Source organism: Chiloscyllium plagiosum, chromosome 25, assembly GCF_004010195.1.
Source record: "Chiloscyllium plagiosum isolate BGI_BamShark_2017 chromosome 25, ASM401019v2, whole genome shotgun sequence".
NCBI classification, from domain to species: domain Eukaryota; kingdom Metazoa; phylum Chordata; class Chondrichthyes; order Orectolobiformes; family Hemiscylliidae; genus Chiloscyllium; species Chiloscyllium plagiosum.
The window spans coordinates 12540247-12551816 of record NC_057734.1 but is presented as its reverse complement, the minus strand read 5'-3'; the positions used below and the strand labels follow the sequence as shown (position 1 = coordinate 12551816).

The window sequence follows — 11570 nt, the reverse complement described above, 5'->3', positions numbered from 1 at the left end:
CACCCCCCCTTCCCCCGTACCCCCCGGGTCAGCCGGACTGAACACCAGTTGTAAGACTGCTGCTGCCTTTGTGGGTTAAGTCTCCAATTAGCGCACGCACACATGCACACACACACATGCACACAACGTTTTACCGCAACTTTTTGACTGGTTCCACCTCTGCCCTGTACATGACAATGTTGAAGAGATTATCTGGGGAAGCGGGGTTTAGGGTACACCCCTATGTAGAACTCCAGGGAAAGTGTGGGGGGAGAGAGTGAGGGTGGAAGGTCAATCGTTTGGAGATGGTGCCTGGACTGATCTCGGCAGCATTTCAGTGAGCTGAGTTCGTTTTTAATCTTGTACCTGTAACCAAAGATGTGATCAGGGTTGAAACAAGAGGAATTGAGTATAAAATCAAAGAGATCCTTCTGCAGCTGTACAGGCCCTGGTGAGACCACACCTGGAATATTGTGCGCAGTTTTGGTCTCCAAATTTGAGGAAAGACATATTGAGGGAATGCAGCGTAGGTTCACAAGGTCAATTCCTGGAATGGCGGGACTATCTTACGCTGAAAGATTAGAGCGACTGGGCTTGTATATGCTTGAGTTTAGAAGGCTGAGAGGGGATCTGATTGAGACATATAAGATTATTAAAGGATTGGACACTCTGGAGGCAGGAAGCATGTTTCTGCTGCTGGGTGAGTCCCAAACCAGAGGACACAGTTTAAAAATAAGGGGTAGGCCACTTAGAACAGAGTTGAGGAGAAACTTCTTCACCCAGAGAGTGGTGGGTGTATGGAATGCTCTGCCCCAGAAGCCTGTGGAGGCCAAGTCTCTGGATACTTTCAAGAAAGAGTTCGATAGAGCTTTTAAGGATAGTGGAATCAATAGTTATGAGGATAAGGCAGGAACAGGATACTGATTGAGGATGATCAGCCGTGATCATAATGAATAGTGGTGCTGGCTCGAAGGGCAGAATGGCCTACTCCTGCATCGATTGTCTATTGTCTATTGAAACAGCTCTTTGATGTAATGTTGCTATCGGGACCTTGAGATCCCCTTTAGATAATCCGATATTCAGATAATTGATATTCGGATAATTGAGGTTCCTCTGTAAATGGTGTGCGTGGAATATTAAGGGGAGCCACTTGCTGGTCAAGAAAAAAAAGGTACTCTCCAGTCTTAAAAAGGAAAGGATGGATGTCACCTTATTGCAGATGGTAGAGAACATTTAAAATTGCAACAAAATGGGTATGACCGGGTTCATTTTTCATCCTTTAATATCAGGAGCAGTTAGTTAATACTAACAGCCATACTTATTAGGAAGAATCTCCCATTTAAGTTGTTAGAGTGTATTAAAGACATGTACGGGAGATTCATAATCCTTAAAGCCTTGATAAATGGAGAAGAATATGGATCTTAAATGTTTACTGTTCCCCCCCCCCTTAAATACCTGGTAGACGCATTCTCTAAACTGATTAGCCTTGCATCTCAGCATGTTACCACTGAGGGGGGGTTTTAATTGTTTATAGATCCTACAGTAGACAGATTGCCCAAAGGCACCCCGATATCTTCTTTATGATCTAAGCAACTAAGGGATTTGTGTGTTGAACTAGGGTTGGTGGATGCCTGGAGGCGTTTCTACCCTACACGCAGGGATTTTATGTTTTTTTACAATCCGCACAAACGTCATACCAGGATTGATCTCTTTTTGACTCCCGCAGCACACTTGGGCAGATGGTATCCTGTACAATTGGCAATATCACTATTTTTGATCATGCCCCAGTGTACCTAATGGTCAAGAGGAAGGACATTATAGTTGGTTCGGGGCACTAGCAATTGGATCCATTCATCCTTAAGGATAGTACGCTTATCAAATACTTTTCCAATGAATTCAGGGCTTTCTTAGACATTAATTCAGACTTGGCCAGTAATTCATCCATTCTCTGGGAAACCGCTAAAGCCTATGCTAGGGTTTTAGTTAGTTCCTATTCTGCCAGTAAGAAACAGAAGGGTGAGCAGCAACGTTTGGTCGAAACATGGTTGAAGGCAGCCGAGGAGGCATACTTTGATCGACTCTTTCCGGCTAAATTACAGAGGATCACAGCACTTCGGTCCGTACTGAACTCCATGCTCACACAGACAGCTAAGAAGGAGCTTATTTTTGCTAAATAGAGGTTGTTTGAGCATGGTGGTAAACCAGGCAAATACTTAGCGTATTTTTCCAGGAAAAACAGCACCCCTCAAGCCATCACCTCCATCAGGGAAGGTGCTGAAAACCTAACCTGTGATTCTAAAAGCATTAACACGGCTCTTCGGAGATTTTACTCTGAACTATACCAGTCTGAAAGCTGTGAGGATGGGCAGGCTAGGATGGAGTCCTTTTTCAAGAACTTGGATCTCCCAGGTGTAACCCCTGAATAAGAGTCTTTCCTTAATGTCCCGTTGTCAAAGGAAGAGGTGCAGGAGGCCATGAGGCAGCTTCAGAGTGGAAAGGAGCCTGGTCCTGACAGACTTTCCAGTGAATTTTATAAGGAATTTATAAACATACTGTCAGGACCAGTGCTCAGTATGTTCAATAATTCACGCAGTTGTGACCTTCTTCTGCCATCTTTAAGAGAGGCTAATATCTCGCTTATCCTTAAAAAAGGGAAGGCCCTAGGGGATTGTGCTTCCTGTAGGCTCACCTTTGAATGTCGATTTCAAAATCCTGTCTAAGCCTCCTGCATTAAGGCTAGAAACTGTACTGCCTTCCATTATTAAGGAGGACTAGGCGGGCTTTATCAAGGGCTGCAGATCAGCTAATAATGTCAGGAAGTTACTCAACATGATCCAAGCATGTCAATAACAATCAGTACAGGGATTAGTGGTCTCTCTAGATGCACAGAGGCATTTGATTGGGTTGAGTGGTCACACCTTTTTTATACTTTAGAGCAGTTTGGCTTTGAAGTCTTTATCAGGTGTGTAAAGGTTCTTTATAGTGACCCTATGGCTGTGGTTCTCACCAAAGGTGTGCAGTCAAGCAATTTTAATATCTTTAGGGGCAGTCGACAGGGCTGTCCCCTATCGCCCTTGCTTTTCACATTGGTGATTGAGCTGCTGGTGGAGGCCATATGTAACAATTCCAATATATCTGCTCCAGAAGTAGGGACAAAATCACATAAGATTATATTGTATGCAGATGATGTCCTTGTCTTTTTGTCAAACCGTACACTTTTGGTACTCATCTGATACAATGCATTCATGTGGCAGTTTTTGGGGTTACAAGATCAACTTCACAAAATTAGAGGCCATGCCTATGGGTAGTCTCCCAAAATTACCTGGTTATGAGGATGAATCTCAATTCCCCTTTAAATGGTCACGGGGGTGGGATTTCTTCACTTAGGTAAATGCATTACTCCCGTTTTTGATCGACCAATTCATGCCAATTTTGCCCATTTGTTTGACAGAATCAAGCAAGTACTTTGAGGATGGGGGGGGTGCTTCCAATTTCTTGGTTAGCTCGGATAGCCCTCATTAAAATGAATATTCTCCCCTACCCTATGCGAATCCTTTTGATCTTTACTAGGCAACCATTCAGGAGATTGAATGGCCGGTTCAGTTCTTTCATCTGGCATCGCTAACAATCCCTTATTAAATTAACTAAATTACAGCTACCCCACAGATTGGGAGGAGTGGACCTCCCAGATATTAAAAACTATCAGTTAAGCTCATTATCATCTTACATGAGTGACTGAGCCAATGGGAACCCTCTTTCACTAAGGTTAGTCATGGAAGCTTCTCGGGCAGGATGCCCCTTTTCTAGCTTACTCTTCTTGAACAAAATGAGGACAGTTAAGGAATATTGTCATAACACAATAGTTATTAATACTGTTAAAGCATGGAGGATAATGTGGCAGAGAAAAGGCAATATTGCCAAAACATTATTTCTTACACCCATAATTGGTACGCCGGGTTTACAACAGGGGATGATGACTCGGAGTTTAAACTATGGGCAGCTAGGGGTGTGTCTTGCTTGGGTGAGTTACTTGAGGGAGACACATTGATGTCTTTTGACTAGTAGCTTGGAAATACGAGTTGCCTAGTAGATTCCTCTGCTGTTTTTTTCAAAATAGATACTTCATTAAAAAAAACTACACTTTTAACTGATTACTATAGATCTGATACAGAGAAGAGGGAGCTTAGTGCTAAGAACACATTTTCTGTCAGCAATCTCTACCACCTGTTGGAAGAGGACCCCTTGGACGAGACCGAGCTATTTTGTAAGGTATGGAGAGGGAGCTGGGCACTGAGATCTCCTCTGAGATATGGGAGGATATCAGGGAAAATGCAAGAAGGATCTTGATTTGCAATAGGACCTATGCCTTGCAATTGAAGATTCTTCACAGGGTCCACTTAGCCCTGGATAGTCTCTCTAAATTTAAAGTGGGAGTATCTCCAACATGTCCCAAATGTAAAATGAGTAGGGTACTCTCACTCATTGTCTCTGGTCCTGTCACAGCTCGCAAGCATACTGGAGCACCGTGGTAGGCGAAATAGAGAGGGTCTTGGGGACAAAGGTGGAGATGGACCTAGTATCTCTTTTTCTTGGCCTGACAAAAAAAAAGCTTTTCAGTATCCTCACTTTTTGTGCAAGAAAAAGCATTCTGTTAGGGTGGGTGTCTGGAAAATCCCCAGGGGTTGTCAGACTAGTCATGGAGCACATCCCTTTGGGTTTTCTCATAGGTATGGTGCACCATAAAACTGAGAATTACTATAAGACATGGCAACCGTTTTTGGATTACCCTGGCACAGATTTGTCTGCCACACTAATAAGGACTTTTGTAAAGCCATAATGGTTGTGTTTAGTGAATCTAATACTCAGAGAAGAACTACGAATATATGAATATGCATAAATTTATGCTCTTGATGGTTGAGAGCTACTGGTCTGTTTCTCTGAGTCTAATTATGATCATTACTTGTTAGTTAGTTGTTAGCTATTATTTATTTATTTATGTATTTAGTAGGTTCCTTTCCTTTTTTTATTATATACATATATACGTAATTATACACAAATGTAAATCTGTGCTTTCTCTTTGTATTGTTTTAAATTGTCTTGTTTTGTGTTTGTTGTAATATTTTTAAAAATCTTTCTTTACTAAATCTTTTTCTTTAAAAAAAATGCCCATCACAATTTCTTTTGATTTTAGAAAGATGGCTCCCTGTTGTCTGCAAAGTGATAGCCATTCTTTACTTTGATAGATGATCTGGTGGACTTAGGCATTTCCTTTATGAGAATTTCTATTAAGTTTCTTGATCTACTGACTTTTCACTCACACCGAGACAAGGAAGAGAGAGAGATTTTCTGCTGACCGTCTCCGGCTGCTCTGCACTTAAGAGATCTGTAATAATCTTCAGTTCAACCAATCTGAGCGCTGTCGTCAGGCAGTCTTTTCTTAACTCAACAATTTCTATTCCCACTCTTTCTCAAATTATCCCCCTCACTCTTCCAAAGGTACAGCTGAAAATGTGCATTGCTCGATTTTGCCATGATTCAAAACTCTTGTGGTATTTTTGTTGTGTAGCAGTTCAACTTCCATTCCAGTTTACAGCCCAAAAAGGAAAGATATGTGGTCCATTATAAGCTCCTGAACTGAATAGTTAGGAAGCAAGGGAGGAGAAACTGTCATGTGGAAATCAATCTTTAGTTATTTTCAAGATGCTAGTTTAAGATCTGGAAGTAGAACACTCACATACATCCCAGCATATGAGATGGTATGCAGTCACAAGACAATTAAAGAGTTTAAGAGGAAGAAAATAAAAAGGGAGGAGTGTTACTTTTAAACTTCAGATTCCAAACACATATGAACTTCATTGCATTGTAATGATATTAGTTCAAGATGTACAACCAACAGTTTACAAATGTTGTCAACTTTATGGAAAAGTATTGTGAATGTATCATCTGTTCAAATACCACATGAAGTAATGACAGAAAGAGTTCTGATATTTGGAAATGAATTTCCATGCTCATGAAGGTTGAAGGATGTCAGTTCTGGATTAGGGTCATCATGAAACAATCAGAGGTCTACGTACAAAGTAAAGCTCCTTTTGCACTGTCTTGTTAAAGACTTTTGGTGAGGCTTAATTTGAATTAATTTAGGGAATGGTCCCTCGATTTTGTGGGAACAAGATGTTTTAGCTTCATAACACGATCATAAGTTCCTACTGATATGACGTTTCAGATAACTATTCATGTAGTCAGTCTGAGTGTGAATTGGTGGTACAGATTTTGCCGTGACTTCCTTCATTAAAAATTAGAGTGAAGGCTACCATGCTGATTTTATGTGGAATCCTTAAGAGACTGAAGTGGGTTGCAGGAAGGGGAAAAGGAAGAGAATGGGAGGGAGGGGAAGGATGGGAAGAGGAGAGGGGAAGGAGAAAGAGGATGTTGTGGGTGTGGAAGGAGCAGGGTTTGAATGTCAGCTGGGTCAGTGAGTGGATGAAAGGAGAACAGCGCCTGAATGCCAGGAAGCAAAAAGCCTAAGTATCAGTAGGGTGGGGAAAGAGGGGCTGATTTCAATTACTCTCAATAGAGAATCCATAAATTTACAAAATAGGAGAGACCTTGAGCAAGCCTTTAATATTCCTCTACATAAAAGACACCAAGCCTATTTGTCTGTTATGCTTTAAAGAACGCTGAGCTCAAATTGTTACTTCATTGAAGGAGAAGTCAAACTCCTTCCTAAAGATGGCAATGCAGTGCTGGACAAAACTATCGATGTCACATTGTAAAGTCATAACATACTGGTATTGTATAGGTGCTCAAGCTAAAACATTATGGCCTTATGGTGTTATCGCTATACTATTAATTCAGAAACTCAGCTAATGTTCTGGCTAAATAGATGGTGGAATTTGAATTCAATTTTAAAAATATGGAATTAAGAATCTACCATGACAGCATTGCCAACTGTTGTAAAAATCTATTTGGCTCACTAATGTCCTTCAGGGAAGGAAATTTGCCATTCTCATCTAGCTCTGGCCTACATGTGACTCCAGATTCACAGCAATGTGGTTGACTCTCAACTGCCCTCTGAAATGGTCTAGCAAATCACTCAGTTCAAGAGCAGCTAGGGATGGGCAATAAATGGTGGCCAGCCAGCTACGCCCACATTCCACAACTGAATACAAGAAATAAAATGATCCAAAGGCACTCCTTACTGAACCATCAAGTCCACTGGCTCTCAATAGTAACAAGCAGTTCAGGAAAAATATCGATGATTCCAAATGAACAGAGCTTCTGATGATCAGTAGTGGATCTGCAAAAGATCAACTGGCTGTCTTGGGTCAATGAGCGGATACTGTGTATGGTTTGGGAGAGGGCTATTTGGAGTTTTGGAAACATTTCAATCAGTGTATTTATCATGAATTAACAAAATTTTGAGATTCCAACTTAACAGGATTAATAATGAGTGCGCACACAAGTTTTGGCATTATTTGGAGATGCTGGTGTTGGACTGAGGTGTACAAAGTTAAAAATCACACAGCACCAGGTTATAATCCAACTGGTTTAATTTGAAGCACTAGCTTTCAGAGCGCTGCTCCTTCATCAGGTGGTTGTGGAGAACACAATTGTAAGACACAGAATTTATAGCAAAAGTTTACAGTGTGATGTAACTGAAACTATACATTGAAAAATACCTTGATTGTTTGTTAAGTTTCTTGTCTGTTAGAATGACCATGTTAGTCTCACTTCTTTCATATGTAAATTGCAAAACCTTTTTTTAAAAGTTACATTCTCAGGTGAACTTTAATAATTGGTGTCAGCCCAGATAATGTTTTGAAGGTGTTAGCCCCCTGTATGCTGCTGTCTGTGCCATAATGTTTAGACTGATTCTAAACTAAAAAATGAATTAACAGAATTTTACATGGATTCATGTAGTTTTTGAGCAAAGTACAATGTAACTCTGCAAGTACAAATTCACCCACAAACGAATGTGTGTATGTGGGTTTGTGTGTGTGTGTGTGGGAGGGAGGGGGTGCTGGGTGGTTGTGAGTGTGAGAGAGAGTGTATATGTGTGTGTGAGTGTAAAGGGGTCTAAGTCTGTGAGAGGGTGCATGTGTGAGTGTGTGTGTAGGAGTGTCTGTGTATGTGTATAGTGCAATGGGGTCACCTTTAGTGCAACATGAATGCAAAGTCCCGGTTGAGACCCTCCATATGTGTATGGAACTTAGCTTTCAGTCTCTGCTCAGTCACTTTTCACTGCTGGGCAAAAATGAGGACTGCAGATGCTGGAGATCAGAGTCAAGATTAGAGTGGTGGCAGAAAGGCACAGCAGGTCAGGCAGCATCCGTGAAACATCACTTTTCGCTGCTGCCTGTGTCACGGTCTGCAATACATTATCAATAAGGATGAGCACATCGCTAAGACCTTCCCCACACCTCCACTGCTTTCCTTTAAACAACCACCAAATCTCAAACAGATCATTTTTCATAGCAAACTGCCCGGCTTTCAGGACAACTCCATACAACCCTGTCACAATAGACGCTGCAAGCTTCGGAGAAAGCTAGTGTGCTTTCAATTAAACCTGTTGGACTATTACCTGGTGTTGTGTGATTTTTAACTTTGTACACCCCAGTCCAACACCGGCATCTCCAAATCATGTCAGAGTATAGACATGGATACCACCATTACGCGTGGGGACACCTCCCACCATGTACATGGCAGGTACTCATGCGACTCAGCCAACATTGTCTATCTTATACGCTGCAGGCAAGGATGCCCTGAGGCATGGTACATTGGTAAAACTGAGCAGAGGCTACAGCAGTGGATGAATGGGCACCGCACAACAATCAACAGACAGGAGTGTTCCCTTCCAGTTGGAGAACACTTCAGCTGTTCAGGACATTTGACGTCGGACCTTCAGGTGACCATCCTCCAAGGCGGCAGTGAAAAGTGGCCGAGCAGAGACTGATAGATAAGTTCCATACCCATAGGGAGGGCCTCAACCGGGATCTTGGGCTCATGTCACACTACAGGTGACTCCATTGCATTATACACACACACACACACTCCTGCAAACACACACACAGCACACAATTAGGCACTCCTATATACACACATACACACACAGACACTCCTGAAGACACACACACTCCCACACTCATACATGCACCCTCTCACAGACTTAGACCCCTTTACACTCATAAACATACATATACACTCTGTCTCACAGTTCCCCATCACCTCCCCCCTGCCACACACACACATTCGTTTGTGGGGTGGATTTATACTTGCAGAGTTACATTGTACTTTGCTCAAAAACTTCATGAATCCATGTAAAATTATGTTAATTCGTTTTTTAGATTAGAATCAGTCTAAACATTATGGCACAGACAGCAGCATACAGGGGGCTAACACCTTCACACATTATCTGGGCTGACACCAATTGTTAAAGTTCACCTGAGAATGTAACTTTTAAAAAGAAGTTAAAAATCACATAACACCAGTTTATAGTCCAACAGGTTTAATTGGAAGCACACTAGCTTTCGGAGCGACGCTCCTTTAGTGTGCTTCCAATTAAACCTGTTGGACTATAACCTGGTGTTGTGTGATTTTTAACTTTGTACACCCCAGTCCAACACCGGCATCTCCGAATCGTGTTTAAAAAGAAGTTTTGCAATTTACATATGAAAGAAGTGAAACTAACATGGTCATTCTAACAGACAAGAAATAACAAACAATCAAGGTATTTTTCAATGTATAATTTCAGTTACATCGCACTGTAAACATTTGCTATAAATTCTGTGTCTTACAATAGTGTTCTCCACAACCACCTGATGAAGGAGCAGCTACTGCTTCGAATAAACTGTTGGACTATAACCTGGTATTGTGTGATTTTTAATCTTTGGCATCACTGCTATTTTATTTTTGTAAAGAAGAAAATGTTAAAATTTCAACACAAATACAGAAAGTACATTGCTTCTGCATAATCTAATAGAAGAATTAATGAGGATGAAAAAAGTGACTGAAAATCAAAATATAGCCCCCAAACATCAACAAATACTGCCCAAGAATGTATCACAAACAGCTCTCGAGAAAAAATATTTTGATTGCTGGATTGGAGTCACCATTGGTTCACATGGTGCCAACTCATCAAATCATCCAATTGTGTCCAAAATTACTGTTGAATTGAAAGTCCAGTTATATAAGTGATCATTTATTCATATTGTGCCACCCAAAGCTCCCTCTGTAAATGCCTTTAGAGATTCTGCACATAAAGTTAGAACTTCGTGTACTGTAGTGTAGAAGCAAGACTCCTTCTCATTTTTATCCTGACACTAATTACTTTTTTTTTGTCCACACAGCGCCTGGCAGTCTGCATTCGGCCAGAGAAGATAATCAGAGACCAGAAGCCTGATTCACTCTGCATGAATACTATCCCTTAATTCCTTGTACATATTGCATGCAGAAACTTTACTTTGAGATTGAAATGGATTTTTAAAAAAATCCACAGAAGAATTTGTGTGAGGTGGAAAATGCATTTAACATTTCAACTTCAGTAAGAACAGAAATATGAACAAGGACAGGGAATTCTGCAGAAACTTTGATAAGGAGCTTTGAATATTTATACAATTGTTATTGTTAACATATAGTTGAAAAGACCTTTCACTTTGTACCTTTAGGAATTTTGTGGGTGAAAAAAATCAAGAAAAATTGTTCTTACAACATGTCTGATTACATTTTCCTAACTTATCAGCACTTACCACTTAAAAATTATGACTTGCCAACTATATAGACCAAGTGTTTGAGATTTGCATTACTTACAGTCACAAGAACTTATACTCAACAAGCTGCTTTTACACATTAAACCCTGTTCTTTGTCTTGAATTAGTTTATGATCTCTTATCCCAGTTCAAGACAGCTAGATTGTTCACTTAATCAATTGTTTGCCCAAACTTAAATCAATCAGTAAGCAATCCTATAATGCCATTGCAGTGTATAAACAAAATTAGACAAGATAAAATGCTATTATTTGGTTTTGTACTTGTTATTAATGAATGTTTGAAGATTATGATTTTTAATTAATTTTTTGTAAAATAACAAATGTGTTTGTACTTTTGAAAAGTGCTCCTAGTTAAGCCCACTTATTCCTGATGTGTTCATTTTTAAAAACTGTAACCTTTCTCAAACAATGAATAAAATGTAAGGTGAATGTTAATGGGTTATTAACCCCTACATGTATGTACATTCAAGGAGAAAGTGAGGATTTCAGATGCTGGAATCAGAGCTGAGAGTGTAGTGCTGGAAAAGTACAGTAGGACAGGCAGCATCTGAGGATCAGGAAAATCGATGGTCCTGATGAAGGGCTTATGCTCGAAACGCTAATTCTCCCGCTCCTCAGATGCTGCCTGACCTACTGTGCTTTTCCAGCACCACGCTCTCAACTCTGTATGTACATGCAATTCTAACAGCCTTTATACTAAGTATAATTTGAATACTGGGGTCTCTATGGCTTTCTAAAGCATGTTTTACTGTAACCTCTGGCAGGCAATAATTGAAGCACATTCAGGTTACCATATCAACAGGATGACAAATAGGTCAGTTAGAGG

The 11570-nt window shown here is 40.6% G+C and overlaps 1 protein-coding gene across 2 annotated transcripts in view; it reads left to right on the top strand.

Moving 5' to 3' along the window:
• slc6a4b (solute carrier family 6 member 4b) overlaps positions 1-11185 on the top strand; it is a 53144-nt gene extending 41959 nt beyond the window's left edge. For both annotated transcript variants that reach the window (XM_043715521.1, XM_043715520.1), the window contains one exon: positions 10326-11185. In XM_043715521.1, coding sequence (XP_043571456.1) covers positions 10326-10406 — 81 coding nt within the window. In that variant the 3' untranslated portion in view covers positions 10407-11185. The remainder of the gene's footprint in view (positions 1-10325) is intronic.
• The last annotated feature ends 385 nt before the right edge of the window (positions 11186-11570 follow it).